At 43.2% G+C, this 17,638-nt stretch overlaps 1 protein-coding gene across 10 annotated transcripts in view; it reads right to left on the bottom strand.

Annotated features, from left to right (window-relative positions):
• Positions 1-17,638, bottom strand: part of LOC149867521 (sodium channel protein type 1 subunit alpha) — a 176,689-nt gene that overhangs the window by 34,316 nt on the left and 124,735 nt on the right. For all 10 annotated transcript variants that reach the window (XM_090045575.1, XM_090045566.1, XM_090045570.1 and 7 more), the window contains 2 exons: positions 12,321-12,494; positions 7,198-7,320 (listed from right to left, as the gene is read on the bottom strand). In XM_090045575.1, coding sequence (XP_089901701.1) covers positions 7,198-7,320; positions 12,321-12,494 — 297 coding nt within the window. The remainder of the gene's footprint in view (positions 1-7,197; positions 7,321-12,320; positions 12,495-17,638) is intronic.

The following is a 17,638-nucleotide window of genomic DNA, read 5'->3' as shown; positions in this document are numbered from 1 at the left end:
CTACTACTAATGCTTCTCTAATACATAAATCAAGCACGGTAGGACATGCTTTATTCAGTGAAATTATACACAAACACATGCGTTACTATTACTTAAACTGATTTGCTAACACAGCAAAGCAATGTATATTTGATTATCTACATTTACAATAGCATACAAGTCCAGAATTAGTGCAAGAGCATTATACTACAAAGAGCACTAAAGCTAAACAAAAAGCAACAGGTATAGTAAAATCTCAATTTGATGGTAGTTATATTTGTTAATCTACATGCACCGAGATGAGACTATAACCCTAAATCTATGGCCGAGATTGAAATTAAATAAAACAATTCTTTACTTTGCCTTCCAGCATCTAAGTGGAGTTGTTTTTATGAGTTTTGTTATTTAACAATATTAAAACATTTCTCAGAATGCCATGCAGAATCAGGTATTTTCTATGTTCTTATATTACTGAAATTTACCTCTTCTGTCAGGGCTAGCACAGTCTGTAAACCACTAAATCCAATTTAAGTTTAAGTGATTCATAGGTCTTGTGCTGGCCCTGCACAGAAGGGATAATTTCACTCATTGGCAAGCAAAGAAATTATAAAGTTTGTAAATTATTATAAAATAACTGAGAAAACATTGGAAAATGAACAGTGCATAGGACAAATAGAACAGTCATTATTTTACTGGCTTCATAAATGGTTAAAAACACTATTTAAAATTTTGATATTCTTCCAATTAATTAAATGTAAACCAACCAATACATTTTTTTTTTAATAGACTCAAAGGTTAGATGAGGTTCTCTGTTTTGAAATCAAGGGAACTACACTAATTTAAACCAGCTGACAACCCGCATCTTGATTTTTCAAAATTTATTCATACACTCTTGCCCAAAGGGAGCTTTGCAGAATTAATTTTCTTCTCTTTTCAAGAAATACTTCGCACATTTTTGGAGGTGGTGAAAAATATCTTAAAATTAGGAAGATACATGATGAATCAAAAAAATCAGTCAATTTTGCCACAGCTTAGTGTAGGTATAAGCAATATAAGAAAGCAGAGAGGCTTACATTTTTTTTGTAAGATGAGTTTTATAAATATTTGTCAAATACTCTGGACAAACACTTTTTAGCAGATGGATTGTTCGTGAATTGTTTCCTATAAGAATTTACTATTAGTGTTGTATGCTTCATTACATAAGGTACATGGCATTGTTTCTATGGCCTATGGGGCCACTTGCAGATGTTAAAGAAAAACCCCCAAAACATGCTTTACCGGAAGAAGTGCAACTTATTCCAGCTCTGCAGCATCTGTAAAGATTGGGCACTTCAGAGGAGCTTTTTGGCACTTTTAGCTAAAGCTGATTCAATCAGCTGTTAGATAAAAGTGTCGTAAAAGCCCCACTAAAGCACCCAAACTTTACAGACACAGGAGCTAGGAAGAATTAACATGCTGCCTCTTCTGGGCATGTGCAGGACTTGACACAGGAACGTGCCAAAAAAATAAGTGCCAGGGGGTTGGTTTTTTTACACCTGCAAGCACCCACCAGCAAAAGAAAAAAAATGTTGGTGCCTATGCTAATTAGCACTGCTGAGAGACAGGGTCAGTTTATATTCAGTAATTGTAACTGAGCAGGGGTACTAATTAGTCTATCCACAGTGATACGCATATGTGAGTAGTGTGTTTGATTTGGAAGGTAGTCCACATGAAACAGCACAGCATGCTTGAGCATGGGACTGTATGGCACTTGTAAGATAGACATGTCATTCCTACAGTTTATCTTAGAAACTATTTTAAAAGTTTAAAAACAGGAAGGAAAGCAATTTTCCAAATATTTGTATGAACAAAAATATATCTATAAGGAGGAATGTTTATGAACGATTATGTAGAAATAAATATGAATCCAGCTGAACCAAACAGCCATTCTGAATTTGAACGAATGTCCATAAATACTATGTTTTGATAGCACTGAAGTGATGCTGTAGCCATAATGAACCAGGAACTATGCAAGAAACAAGGATTTTTGTGGGTGATATTTTTTATTGGATCAAATGCATGGTTGGGATAGACTTGAACAAACTTAAATAAGACCACCTAGTCGTGCCTTAAAATGCAAAACTTGTCAACTTATTCCTACTGCCACAACAATCAATAATCCCAGCAATAAAACCATCAGAATCCATGGATCATAACACATATCTATTCCAGAACATGGTATACCTCATCCAGTGCACCAAAAATCCTCATGGAAACTATGGATGAAACCAGAAAAAACTATGCACCAGAAAGAAAGATCACAGAATAAAAAGGACAGAGCACAGTAAGGAGAACATTTTTCACAAGAAAAACTCTCCATGACCAACTTCACAGTTCTTGTGCTCAAGGGAAATTTACTAAACACCTTCAAATGAGGATTCTGGAAACAAAAAGTCATTAGCTTTGGACACTAAGAACAAAATGAGTTAACATAGACAGTGATTTCATGGCCCTTGATAATCTACCTGATACTTGCCAATCTCTGCACTTCACAAGTGATAACAGTCCTTCTGAACAATTTTGCTCTTGCACTTATTAGGTTTCTACTGCATCTCTTTTGTCTGTTGGCTACCTGATAATCTCTCTTATATCCTGTTTTTATTTACATATGGAGTTTTATACAAGCCCTTGTTTCATTTGTTACTTAGCTCTGCTGTGTCTGCTTTAGACCTAAGGAAGGGTACTATAGTACCCAAAAGTTTGCATAAGTCTCTCAACCATGCAGTTGGTCCAATAAAAGATATTACCCACAAAAAAACCTTGTCTCTGACATGAATTCTATAGTATTTGACCAGCTCTTGTTGTATTTACTTGAATTCAAGATGCATATCCTTCTGCCCACCCCTCACCCCCTTTAACATAGGGGGAAAAGCCCCTGGTTTTGGATGCAAGTATAAGCTGGTGTGATAGGAGCAGAGGGAGGACAAGATGCTATTGTGTCTCTAGCTCTGGCTCCAACCTGGGGTCGGGGTAGTAGGTGGAGCTGCAACAGTCATCTGCCCCCCCTGAAATTCCTGCACCACCACTTAACTTCTGCAGCTCCAGCTCCAGCACTTGGTGACTCTGGCCCCAGCTGGACCATGCAGCAGCAGCAGTGGTAAATCATAGAACCATAGAAAAGTAGGTCTGGAAGGGACCTCCAAAGGTCATCTAGTCCAACCCCCTGCCTGAGGCAGGATCATCTCAATCCAAACCATCCTGTACACTCCATAATCTAAATTCTGAGACTACTGTCAACATCGTAACATGCCACAGATAAAGCAGGAGAACCATGGCAGCCAACATCCTGCTTCTATGAAATGTTGTCAATACATGCTCAAGAGATCCTGGGTAGAGGGCCACATCCCTTGCTACAGAGGAAGGCAAAAACCCTTCTGACCAGGGGGTAAAATTCCTTCCTGACCTCAGATATGGTGATTGGTCTGACCCTGAGCAGAGGGCCAAGTTACCCATCACATTCAAATCCTCCAATAAGTCTTTCCCATTGGCCAGAACAAGATCCAAATAGATGATTCCCCAGTTATATCCTCCACTTTCTGGAACAGAAAATTGTTCTCCACACAAGTTAGGAACTGGCTTGATATTTTATGTTTGGCAGAGTTGTTCTTCCTGCAGATGTCTAAAAAATTGAAGTTACCCATTAGTACCATCTTACAACTTTTGGATAGATTTGTCACATCCCTGAAGAGTGCCTCATTTACCTCCTCTTCCTGATTTAGTAGCCAATAATAAATCCCCACCATGATATCAGTGCTGCATCTTTTACCTTTCATCTTCACCCAAATGTATTCTGCTTTACTGTCTTCTTTCTCCTGAACCCAAGAACATCTATGTACAAGACAATACCACCACCTTTTCTCCCAGCCCTGTCTTTGCAGAACAGAGTGTAACCCTCGATGTAGCCAGTCATGCCAATCAGATCATAGTTCTTCCCATTGGCTTCAGCTTCCACCTCATCTTGTTTATTCCCCACACTTCTCACATTTGTATACATGCACTAAATATATTTTGTAGGGCTGTGTGAAATTTTGACAGGGGTTTCTTTTCAAAGCTGTTTCAATGTGTTTTGAGCTTCAAAATGAAACGAGGGCACTCAAAATGTTTCAAAAGTTTTGAAACATTTTGAGTTTCAGAGCCAGGCTTGCTTGCAGCTAAACAGAAACTAAGGAGAGGGAGGGGGAAGAGGGCGGGATATTGACATCTAGCTCCCAGTTCAATTCCCCAGCTCTCTGATCATTTCCCCCAGCTCTGTGATCATTTCCCCAACTCTTCCCAGGGGGGTTGGGCTTCCCAATCTGCATGTGGAGTTTCAGCAAGCTGCTGCTGCAGGCTGGGGCCAGTGGCAGATGCTTGGCGCAGCCTGCGCTGAGCCCCAGGAAGACTGCAGTGCTGCTGTTGGCCCCAGCCTGCAGCAGCAGCCTGCTGAAATCAGTGCACAGATCCAGGGGCCCACATCCCCCAGAAAGAGCTGGGGAAATGATAAGAGAGCTGGGAAATCAAACCAGAAGCTGGGGGAATGTTCAGATCCCTAAACATTCCCCCAGTTCCTGGTTGAATTCCCCACTTCCCCAGTCTTTCCCCCAGCTCTCCGATTGCTTCCCCTACCTCTTCCCAGGGAGTGCAGGCCCCTGGATGATGTGTGATGACAGCAGGCTGTTGCTGTCAGTTGGTGATGGCAGTGGCTCTGTACTATTTCCCCAGCTGGCAACAGTATGCTGCCAAAACTCCAAGCGCAGATCCGGGGCTCGCACCCTCTGGAGGGCTGCAAGGTTGTGCCAGACTCCTCCTGGGAGGTGCAGGCCCCCAGATCTGCATGCAGGATGACAGAAGGCTGCCGCTGCTGGCTGGGGCCAGCACCAGCACCAGCACCAGCACCCAAGTCAGCTAGGTGCAGCAGGCACTGAGCGCTGGGAAGAACCCAGTGCTGGCACTGGCCCCAGCAGACGGCTGTCATCCTGCACACAGATCCAGGGGCTGGCGCCTCCTGGCAGGGCTGTGGAACTGTGCCAGACTCCTCCCAGGGGGTGTGGGCCGCCAGATCTGTGTGCAGGACGACAGCAGGCTGCTGCTGCTGGCAACTGATATGAGTTTTGCTTTGAACAGTTTGAGGTGAAGTTTTCCAGGAACCCATGCATCTATCTCCTTGAAATCTGGCTGGATTCATGCCCTCTGAAAGGGCTACCATCCCTGTGATTTTCATCCAAATCAGTCAAGAAATTACAACACTATAGGCAGTTTCATGATTCCCCATTATAGGCTATGGGCGAAACATTGAAACACTTCGAAACAGCGAAACAGTTTCGACACAATGAAACAGAACAGTGCTTCAAAACAGCAAAATAAAAGTCAAAACAAAATGGTGCTGTTTCACACAACCCTAGTATTTTGCATTTTTAACTACCCACTTTCCTTTTGCACCACTTGTTACCTCCAGTAGCTCTCTGGCACTTTCCCAAAGTTAAATTGCTTCTTCCAGTCCTATTCCTCTGGTCTGTGTGCTGGCTGTTCCAGCTCTGGCTCTGGAGGCAGAGCCAGAGTGGCTGCCAGTGCAACTGTTGTTGCATGGTTGGACTGGGGCTAGAGTAACCATGTCCCTTGTGCCCTGGGGCAAAATAAAATCAGAGCCAGAGCTGGAGCCAGAGTCATGGTGGTTAAGTGGTAGTGAGGAGGCAAGGGTCCTGCAGATGCCAGAAGGTGCAGGCATGAGTGGCAGGTGGGATTTGGGGCAAATGGTAGGGGGACAAATACCAGGGAGGCAGGCACTGCAGCAGGGGTCAGAAGATGAGGCTGGGGCATGCAAAAGGTGCAGCAGGGGGTAGGAGGCAGGGGTCAGGCCACCCTACTTCCACCACCTGTCCCCTTGATGCTGCTTTCTCTGCTACAGCAGTGTGGGAATGAATTTAAGATGACCCTTCAATAGTTATATTCTATACATGGAGAATTATAATAAATTATACATTTTCCAGTTTTAGAATCTAACTATTGGGCAGGTCAACTGAAATTTAAAGTCATCTTGGATTCAGGTAAATACAGTATATTTTTCTTGACCTGATAAATTAATGAATTCTAATGTTAAGGCCATTGTTAAAATTAGCAAATGGCTACATGACACTGAAATTTATGAACACAGCCATTTTTTTCTTACAGATTCTGAAGTAGATGTATGCAAATTTGCAACCTGATAGATACAATTTGAAGAAGAGCCTAGATTTGATTTTATGATGTATGCATGTCTATCATGATTTATATCAAAGGAATACTTAGGCAGTATATTGTAAACCATCTCACTAAGTTAGATTTGGATTTGACGTTTATAAGAAAGCCATTTATTCTCACATTTCTGTGAGATGGCAAAACCATTCTCTTAAAACTAACCAGAGTTCAACAATATGCATACAGAGTTAGTATTTTTGTAGCGTTAAAGATTACAGCAAGAGAAAAAGACTAAGTTGAAAAAAAGACTTTTCTGTGTGAGATGTTCAGTGAACATTAATTCTAATTTACTCAAAAGAGGAACTAAATAATCTTAGATAGGTTGCATATATTACTAGATGGCTAGAATCTTGTTAAATTCACCACAGTGTTTATGTAACAAAGAAAAATCATAATCTTTACCATAATTTATAGTTTTTTTTATTTAAGTCAGATAAAACAGAAATAGATGTAGATCATGAACTGGGCCACATTCAACTCTGGTGCAATTTAGTGAAAAATAGTACAGTTGGACGAATGGCCTGTTAAGTTGAATGAAAATACAAAGGCCTGAACTCAAAAGAAGGAAGGTACCTTTTAAAAAGGTGCAGAATTAGATTTTTAAAAGAACTTTATGCTGTGTCTACCAGGAGAAAATACGAAGACCATTCATCTTTAACTCTTTGTTACTATTGAACCGATTAAAATTTTTCTTGAGACTGTTTACATCTTATCATTTCAAAGCTTTAAAGAAAAACTCCTGAGATTGGCCAGAAAGTAAAGTAACCTGAAAGGAAACAACTAATATGTGATACTGCATATGGAACTTGGTGAATTGATGAGCTTTTTGCTTATCTGTTAGTAAAAGATATGCAATAAACAAGAAGATTAGTGCAGCCTTTCTATATGGATTTGTCATTCCTTCTTCTGCAGGCATGGATTTTTTTTTATGCATGCACTGTTACAGATTCTTTCATTTGGTCTTACCCTCATCCCCTCAAATCGTGACAAAGCTCTTAGTGGTCTCAAAGCTCTTAGGGTCCTAAGGGACTTAATGGCACCAAGTTCCGAGTAACCCAATGCATTTGCTGTTAAGCTAACCAAGGAAACCTATAGAAAAATAGAAAAGCAAAAATTATTCATCCTCAGCATGTTACTCTGCCTACAACAAGCTTCTTGAGTGTTTTGCAAGTTGAGAAGAATTAAAATCAGATCACCTTGTGCAGTGGTGATGTGTAGGGGGTGCATGTGCACCCTCTGAGAGAGCTGGTGCACCCTGTCAGGCTGCGCTCCCTTTTTAAGTGATAGGCAGGGAGCCCCTTGTGAGTGTTGGCCGGGGAGCAGGGCCACCAGCAAAAGCCCCCTGGTCAGCACGATCGGCCACTGGAGATCACCCCCATCAGTGAAATCAGCCGCAGGGGACCCCCACCCCAGTCACTGACTCAAGAGGCACCAGTCGACCATGACCTTCTGTAACCTGGAGGCTTTCTTTTAAATTTGGAAAAGAAGCAGGAGAAAAAAGAAGACGTAGGGAAAAGGACTTATTGAACAGGAAAAAAGTAATAGGAGACACTAGGTGATATGAGGAAGTACTGGTAGTAATGTTTTATAATTTCCAATTTCATCAGGGGCAACCATCAAGGCATTGAATGTTTGGACTCAGTCTGGCCTTCAGACTTTGCCTCAATGGTCTAAAGCGGGGATGGTAGGTCTAGGACAGTTTCCACTCCTTCATACTCTTGCCTAGGTGTATGCACTGAAGGTCTTGGTGTGATCTATGCAAGCTAAAATGATAAAGAAACTTTTATGCTGGAATGTTCAGACTCTGACCCCTTGGTTCAATTCAGATTCAAACTTAAGGAAAACGGCACTACTAAATTATGAATTGGTTATGCTCAAACTTGACATTGGTACATTATCAGAACCTCAGCTCTCAGATACATGTTCTATCCAAGAGAATGATTACACCATAAGAGAAACCAACAGGAGAATGGAAACAGCAGGGAGTAGGCTTTGCTATTAGAAACAGCTTACTATTTTTCTGTGAAAGCCCCATTGCTGTATCTATTTGACTCATGATGCTCAGAGTGCATACACAGAATGGCTTAATCATGTTTAGTATCTATGTGCCTACCCTTCAAGCTTGCAACCAAGACAAGAATGTTTTCTACCAACAACTTGACAAAGATTGAGAAAACACATAGAAATGAGACCATTATAATACTTGGCAACTTCAATGCAAGAGTTGGATGTAGCTTTAAGAACTGGCCTCATATTCTGGGCAAACAAGGAATTGGTAATATGAATTAAAATGGTCAATGAGTGTTTAAACTTTGTGCAAGTCAAAATGTGTGTGTTATGAACACATACTTTGCTAGGAAAATCACAAGAAAGACATAATGGAAACATCTGAGATCAGGGCACTGGCACCAATTAGCTCTAGTATTGACTAGGCATACCTACCTGAAAAATACTTCATATGAGTTCTCATCACAGTGCTGACTGTGACAGTGACCATGTCTTAGTCTGCTGCAAAGTCAGAATCAATGTTAAAAAGATCCACTATAGCAAAACTACCAGTTGCCCTCAGATAGACATCAGCCAAACTAAAAACAGAAAAATGCAGACTATTCAATAAAGAATTTGTGAAAGCAAGTTTACCTAGCAACTCAGCCACTGAGGCTTGGGAAAGCTAACATGTGCAATGCTGCTATAACAGCATTTGGCAAAAAATGCAAGAAAATGAAGACTGGTTTGAAGAGCTCTCTGAAACCCTTCTATCACTGGTTCAGAACAACAGGACAGTGCTAATCAACTAGAAGAAGTCTCCTAATACCAAAACCCTAGAAAATTTGAAAAAGGCACAAAGAGGCTAAAGGTATGTACAGAAGTTGTTTTTTCACCATTTAAAGCACTTTATTGCTGTGACTTAACAGAAGTACACAGCTTTACAGAATTTAAAAAATGGGTACAACACTTTAACCCTTGTTAAATGAGGTATTAAATTTGAAGTACTCTATTTTATAGCATCTTAGCAACCAACCTAAAGCACTTTAAATAACTTCTGTATACTGGTCAAGTTTCTGCAGAGCAACCCCTGCCTCCTAGCCTGGAAAGTGCAGGGAGGCTCAGAGGCCTCTCCCACCAAACACTGCACTTCTGCCATGTTTAAGAGTGCTGTAACTTCATAATGCTATAAAAAGTTATTTAAATTACAGTGCTGTAAAAAGTACATGGAGCACACCCTAAGAGGCATGCCCCAGATTTTTGGCTGAATCTCTATGATGATATTCAGAAAGCAGGTAATAGCTATGGAATGCATGAAGGCATAAAATGAGCAATTGGTCCAGGCAAGAAGAAACCAGCTCTGCTGAAAGACTTTATTACTGATAAACAAAAATAACCTGAGCATTGAATTGAACACTATGGAATTGTATATTCCAGTGAGACTGAAATCAAATGCAAAGAGCTCAAAAGATGACCACAATTCCAAGTTATGATGGATTTAGACAATAAGCCAACATTAAAATATTTGTAGAAAACCATTACATTGATTCCTGGGAACAAGGTATCTGGCAATGACTGTTTGCTTGCTGAAATCTACAAGTGCTAATGATGAATTACTTCAAAAGATTCATGAAGATATACTGCTGTGTTGGAAAGAGGAAGTAGTACCACAAGATTTCAAAGATGCTCAGTTCATATAATTATACAAAAACAAAGGGGAGGAAGTGACTGTGACAACTATAGAGGTATCTCCATTGAACGTCATAGGGAAAATGGTCACTCGCACCATGCTCCCTAGACTGCAGTCTCAAGCAGAAAGAATCTATCCTGAAAGTCATGTGGTTTTTGCTCAGGATGCTCTACCATTGATATGATCTTTTTGTTCAAACAATTGCAAGATATGTGTAGAGAAAAACAAGTAACACTGTACATAGCCTGCATTGATCTAATGAAGGTCTTCAATACAGTCAACAAACGCCTTTTTACTGTTCTGAAGAATCTGGGTTGTCCTCCTAAACTTCTGAACATCATTTACTCATTACATCAAGGTATGAAGGCAATTGTACTGTATGAAAACAAAGAATCAAACACTTTTGACATCAACAACAGGGTGAAACAGAGGTGTCTTAGCCCCTATGCTTTAAAACATTTACTTCGTGGGTTCTACAATCAGTGGGAATCTTGCCCTTCAGACTAAACTGACTAAAAGAACAGGAAAAGCAGTAAGAATTTTGGGCTATTACAGAAATGTGCATGGAATAATACCAAACTATCAGCTAAGGTGAAGATACAAATCTACAAGACTTGTGTGCTGTCATCCCTGCTATATGGTTCAGAAATATGGACTACAACCTTTAGGCATATCAAGAGACTGAACAACTTTCACATGAGATGTCTTTGTAAGGTCCTGAAAATAAAGTGGGAAGACAGAATACCAAATACAGAAGTACTGTAGCATGCAGGACTGACACACTTAGAAATGAGGCAAAGGTTGCAAAGGATTGGTCTTGTCAGGAGAATGGGAGGAGAATGTATCCCCCAAGAATTTTGTACAGTGAGATTTGAGGTGGCTCTAAAAAGCAGGGTCACCCTCTATGGTTGTACCATGATGTGTATAAAAACTATATCAAGTCATTCGACATCAACGTAGGAAGCTGGGAGGAGCATGCAGAATCCTGTCTGATCTGGAGGGAACATCTGGCACTGGATGCAGCTCAACGTGAAGTGGCTTTGATCCAGAGGATGGAAGCAAAGTGAGAAAGAAGAAAGCAGCATGCTGTAAATTTGGACTCCAACAGACAACATATGGATTGGTGAAACTTGTAACAATTTATGTCGCTCTTGAATTGGCTTGTCAGACACAAATGGTTTCATCAGGCATTTTGATTAGACCTCTTATGTGTATCCAGAGGATGCATGATCCAGAGGATTGATGGTCGCTTAAGACTATTGAGATTTAGAAAACCAGGAAGGAAATAAAATGAATTGACACTGTTTCCCACTCTAGGCACTAACTTTACTCTTATGCATCAAAATGTTGGTAGAGTTACAGGGGGCAACTAGGGAGTACTGATGAGGCTCATTTAATTGTACCTAAGAGAAATGACAGAAATTTGTTTAGCGTTCACAGTATTATTGCCTGACTTCTGCAACTTTATGAAGAAACAATTTTCCTCTATAAACTGCTATGAATAATTAGTTTTGCAGTTGTTGCAATTTTTATGCTAATTTTTCATGCATTATAAGTAGGGATCTACCTAAATTGTGGCAGAAATGCACTGCACAGCAGCTCCTTTAATTTTCTTCTTTGTGTGTTTGCCATTTTGTGTGTTTGCATATTTGCTGTTGTGTGTTTTGCTCTTGCCGTGCTTTCCCCCTGCCATTGATTGCTGGAGGGGCCCTGGCAGCCCCACTGCTTGCTGTTTGCTCCTGACTGGCTGGGAGACAAAAAACACAGATTTAAATATGCCACAGTTGTGCCTCCTGGCCAATCAGCAACAAGCAGAAGGGCCACTGGGACCTCTCAGCCAATCATCTGATAAGAAGGAACCGTGGTGGTGGGGTCTCTGTGTCCTTGATGTGGGTTGAAAAGATATTCAGGGCACACGTAAAATCCAACAGATACTCCTGGCTAGATATTTTGATCTTGGATGCATGTGGCATATCTACCTCAGTGACAGAATATATGACTATATGTGGCAACTACCCCAGGTCATGTTAAGCTTTTCCCATATATATATATATATGAGAGGCCAAACATGACCTGGGGTAGTTGCCACACACAGGGATACCAGTGGCTTCCAGTTGCCGCCCTTGCTGGCAGCAGAATTATGCTGCTCTGGTGACAACCATCTTTTCTGCTTCCTGCCTTTCCGCACTGCTCCTCCAAGTCACCACCTGGGCCAGCTGCCTTAGTTATACCACTGATACGTGGTCAAATTCATGAAGTAAAATCATAGGATATTGAGTTCCTATGTAATTTTTCAAATGTTTTGCCTACATCATTTGACTATTAAAATGATTTATTCAAGATTATAAATGTTAAGTTAGAGTGCCTTAGAAATAAAAGAAATATAAAAAAAATATTCCGTAAATAGACTTACATCAACAATGAGGAAGTCCAGCCAACACCAGGCATTAGTAAAGTATGTTTGATAACCATAGGCCACCCATTTTAGCAGCATTTCCAAAATGAAAATATAAGTGAAGACCTTGTCAGCATATTCCAGCATAGTCTTGATTGTCTTGCGCTGTTCAATATATATATCTTCAAAAGCCTATAAATAGAAACATTCAGCAAAGGTTTAATGCTCAGAAATATTATAGTGTATTGTTTATGTTGCAGCTATATAGAAAAAAACCCCAGAAATATTTTCTCCCCAAAAAATGAAATCCAGGTGTTGTGTTTTTTTTGTTTGTTTGTTTTTACTACTCTTTTCCCTATATTTCAGTGTATGTAATATATGTAATATACTTCCATATGTAATGCAGAACCCAGCCTTACTATTAATGACTGTTTTTCAAGGTGTAATTTACTTACAAATAGGAGAGTTAGCCACTGCCTTAATGAAGCAGTATTTTTTCTATTGTTAATGGTTAGGGCCTTACCAAATTCACAGTGGAATTGGGCTGCGTGGGAGTCCCTTTAATTTTGCAAGCACCCTTGTTCACCCCCCCACATTGCTGATTGGTTGAGGGACCCCAGTGACCCTGCTGTTTGCTGCTGACTGGCTGGGAGGCAAAAATGGCACTATATTTAAAACCACAATTTTCGCCTTCCTGCCAATCAAGAGTGAGCATCCGGGCCCCTCTGCCAATCAGCAACAAGGGGTGCCCAGAGGAACCTGCAATATTAAAGGAGCTGCCACTCAGCCTATTTCTGCCATGAATCCAGAAGGGCCCTATTAATGGTAAATCAGCTTTCTGAGGCAGCTGCAGTGTGAATCCTACTAAACAGTTGAAAGATCAAGGCCCAGAGTGTACCCCTGTCAGCACAGCAACTATAGTTTCATAGTTTCTAGGGTCGGAAGGGACCTGAGCAGATCATCTAGTCCGACCCCCTGCCATGGCAGGAAAGAATACTGGAGTCAAACGACCCCAGCGAGATGAGCATCTAACCTCCTCTTAAACACCCCCAGGGTAGGAGCCTGCACCACTTCTCTTGGAAGCTGGTTCCAGACCTTAGCCGCCCTGACCATGAAGTAGCGCCTCCTGATATCTAATCTAAACCTACCCTCTGCTAGCTTGTGACCGTTGTTCCTGGTCACTCCTGGCGGCGCTCGGGGGAGCAGTGACTCCCCCAATGCCTGCTGGTCCCCCCTGACTAGTTTATAACAGGCCACAAGATCCCCCCTCAGCCTTCTCTTCTGGAGGCAAAACAGGTTCAGGTCCCGTAGCCTCTCCTCATAGGGCCTGCCTTGTTGTCCCTTGATCATACGAGTGGCCCTCCTCTGGACCCTCTCCTTGCTGTCGACATCCCTCTTGAAGTGCGGCGCCCAGAACTGGACGCAGTACTCCAGCTGCGGCCTGACCAGTGCCGCATAGAGGGGAAGGATCACCTCCCTGCACCTGCTCGAGATGCATCTGTGGATGCATGCCAAGGTGTGGTTGGCCTTCTTGACTGCATCCCCACACTGCCAGCCCATGTTCATCTTGGAGTCAATGATGACTCCAAGATCCTTTTCTGCCTCTGTACTGACAAGAGGGGAGTTCCCCAACCTGTAGGTATGGTGCTGGTTGTTCCTCCCAAGGTGCATCACCTTGCACTTGTCTGTGTTGAAACCCAGCCTATTCACATCCACCCACCCTTGTAACCTGTCTAGGTCTGATTGTAGCCTGTTGCATCCTTCCAGTGTGCCCACGTCCCCCCACATCTTAGTGTCATCAGCAAATTTGAACAGGGTGCTTTTTACCCCCTTGTCCAAATCGCTGATGAAGATGTTGAACAGCGCAGGCCCGAGGACCGAGCCCTGCGGAACCCCACTGCCCACGTCCTTCCAGGTTGAGAAGGACCCATCCACTACCACCCCCTGGGTGCAGCCCTCCAGCCAGTTGGCGACCCATTTGATTGTGTGGGTGTCTACACCACAGCCCCCCAGTTTCTTAATGAGAACGGGGTGAGAGACAGTGTCAAAAGCCTTCCGGAAGTCCAGGAAGACTATATCCACTGCAACCCCTGCATCTAATGATCTGGTGATTTGATCGTAAAAGGCCACCAGGTTGGTCTGACAGGACCTGCTACTGATGAACCCATGTTGGTTGCCCCTAAGCATGCAGTCCCCTGCTGGCCCCTCATGGATGTGTTCCAGCATAATTTTCTCGAACAGCTTGCCTAGAATCGAGGTAAGACTAACTGGCCTACAGTTTCCCGGGTCCTCCTTCCTGCCTTTTTTGAAGATGGGGACCACGTTGGCCCTCTTCCAGTCCTCCGGTACCTCACCAGAGCACCATGAGTGCTCGTAAAGTCGTGCCAGGGCACTTGCAATGACCTTGGCCAGTTCCTTTAGAACTCTAGGGTGGAGATCATCCGGGCCGGCTGACTTGAATACATCCAACCCCTCCAGAAGCTCCCTAACAAAATCCTTACTAACCCGTGGCCCAGGTGTGCCTCCCCCAGGGCCCGAGGGGGGCCCAGCAGGGAGGTGGCTGTTCTGGTCCCTACTTAGGAAGACGGAGGCAAAGAAATCGTTAAACATGTTAGCTTTGCCATCTGGTGTGACGACCAAGTTTCCCATCGCGTTCTGCAAGGGCCCCACATTACCCGGGACCTTCTTTTTACCCCCTATGTATTTAAAAAAGGACTTCTTATTGTCCTTAATCTGGGAAGCTAGTCCCAGTTCCATCTCTGCCTTGGCCTTCCTAACTACCCCCCTACATCCCCGAGCAACTGCAGAATAGTCCTCCCTGGTGATGACCCCTTCTTTCCATTGGGTGTAAGCCTCCTTTTTAGCAAGGAGACATTCCCGGATGCTTTTGGTGAGCCACAGAGGCTTGTGTGCCCTCTTGCTCCCTTTGATCTTCGTTAGGATTACCTTCCTTTGGGCTCGGAGGATCGTCTCCTTAAGGAGTGACCACTCTCCTTGGACATCTGGCTCCCCTCCCCTCTGGGACCTCAGCACTTCTCCAACTATCCTCCTTAGCTCGTTGAAGTCTGCCCTCCTAAAATCTAGGGCCGCTGCCTTACTGCATGCCTTTGCCACCTTGCACTGGATGGTGAATTCCAGCAGGCGATGATCGCTTTCGCCCAGGTGGTCGAGCACCCGCAGCCCCCCCACCAGGTCATCACCCATGGCCAGCACTAGGTCCAACAAGGCGTCTCCCCTGGTGGGGCTGTGCACCTCCTGGGTTAGATGGAGGTCCTGCACTCTGGCCAAGAACCTACATGAGCTTTCAGACCTGGCTGACTGTTCTTCCCAGCAGATGTCTGGGAAATTCAGGTCCCCCATGACTACCACATCCTTAGCCTACATCTGTTAGTAGCTCAAAGTATCAAGGACTTTGCAAAACTACTGTAACAAGTGATTCTAACTATATTTTTGCTATGTTAAGTTCCTTGAACATTTAAAAATGTCAGCATTTGTAACATAGCAAATATGCAACTTTCCTTCTACTTTTCAAAATATCTGACAAGCATTCCAGAAGTTTTCCAATCTGGCTTGGATTTTGGCTTTCCATGAAGGGGTAGAGGTTGTCTAACTGGATTAAAAATTGGAATCACTTGTTACAGTAGTTTTGCAAAGTCCTTGATACTTTGAGCTACTAACAAACTCTTTGCCCAGCTGATGAAACCTGTTTCTGAAGTACTTAAAACCTGCCAGTTCAAATTAATAAAATTGAAGATTTATTTCTACTTATCTAAAATACTTATCTGCATGGCTCCAATATTCAATATATTTATCTTTACCATATCCCTGAGTGGGTGGGAAGTACAGATAGCTATTAATCTCACTTTACAGGTGAGAAACTGACACCAAATTTTTTTTCCCATGGTTACACAGGAAGTCTCTGGCAAAGCAAGCAATTAAATAGCTGTCTCCAGAGTCACTGGACCCCACTTCTCTGACAATAAATTAATGTTAGCTGCTTTGTGAATGATCTATGTACTTGAAAAGGTTTTATAAGCATAAAATGCTATTATGGTGACTTATCTCAAATTTATTCCATGGCAGGCATGACTGGTGAACTCAGTCTGGTGGGATGCTGGAGTGTAAACAGGAGCCGGGGGGCAGGGAGAGTTTACAGCTGGCCAGGAGTGGGTGGGGCAGAGTGCCGGAGAGGGGGGGGTTGCAGCATACCTGCTACCAGCCAGAGTGCCTGGCCAGATACAAGCTCCCCTCCACCCCCTGCTGCCGGCTGACTATAAACCTGCCCCTCCCCCGCCACTCCCATGGATGCTCTACTGTCCCACCAGTCTTAGTTCACCAGCTGCACCTGTTCCATAGTCCAATCCCTTTAACTGCAACCTTTTGTTCAGAAAGATCTACAAAATCATTCACTCTAACCAATCCCTCATAACACAGTCACAAACACCCCATCAAAAACCCCTACAATGTGCCACAGGTAAATATCAGGAGATTGAAAGGCCCTGACAACACCTTGCTACTTCAGTGAAAGGGAATTTATTAAGTTAAACTGAGCCCAGGTGTTCCCAGTAGGGGGTTCATTCTGTGCACAATGTAAGGCGGCAAAGAACACCCTTGCAAGTCTGATCTGGAGGAAAAATTCTGTCCTCACTCAAGATCTGCTGACTGATTTGACCCTGAACAGAGTAGCAGGACCTTGCAGCCAAGCATCTAAGGCTGCTGTTACACATTATCTTTCACACGTGTTAAGGATTCTTAAAATGGGAGGGTCCACAGGTTTAGGCAGGAAAAGATGAACTAAATACCTTCTGCTTATCTCAGAGATTGTCCTTTTCAGCTAAGGATTGGCTTCAGCTGGTGTTAGGGATCTTGTGTTGCAGTCAAGTCAGACTACTCCATGGAGCTAATTTGAAGTGGGAGCAGTCCTCCAGCATCCCAGGAGGTACAACTTTCAGTGCATGCTATATCCTGCTCCAGAGTGACAGCAGAGAGCTGGTAGCTGGGGAACCCCACTTCCCCTCCATGCTCCACAGGTTCCTTCCCGCTCTCATTCTGGGCTCCTCTGCCTCCTGGAGCTCCTTCTTAGCACCCCAGCTCCTCAGGACTCAACCCCCTGCTACCCTACCATCAGTGCCCCCCAGTTTCCTGTGGTTAATTCCTCCCTCACCCATTCCATTGGGGCTTACCACCCCCCACATGTCCTCTGGAAGCTCAGCTCCCATCTCAGGTCTTCTCCCCCAGTTCCCTACTTACCTGTGCTACCAGCATGGAAGGAGACAGGGAGGGGGAACCTGCCCACCTGACACCGCCACTATCTTTGCTCTCTGGGCTGAGCCCTT

This window comes from Crocodylus siamensis, chromosome 4, assembly GCF_052110815.1.
Source record: "Crocodylus siamensis isolate JL-2025a chromosome 4, ASM5211081v1, whole genome shotgun sequence".
Lineage (NCBI taxonomy): Eukaryota > Metazoa > Chordata > Crocodylia > Crocodylidae > Crocodylus > Crocodylus siamensis.
The sequence above is the reverse complement of the archived record's forward strand: the minus strand, read 5'-3'. Positions and strand labels throughout refer to the sequence as shown.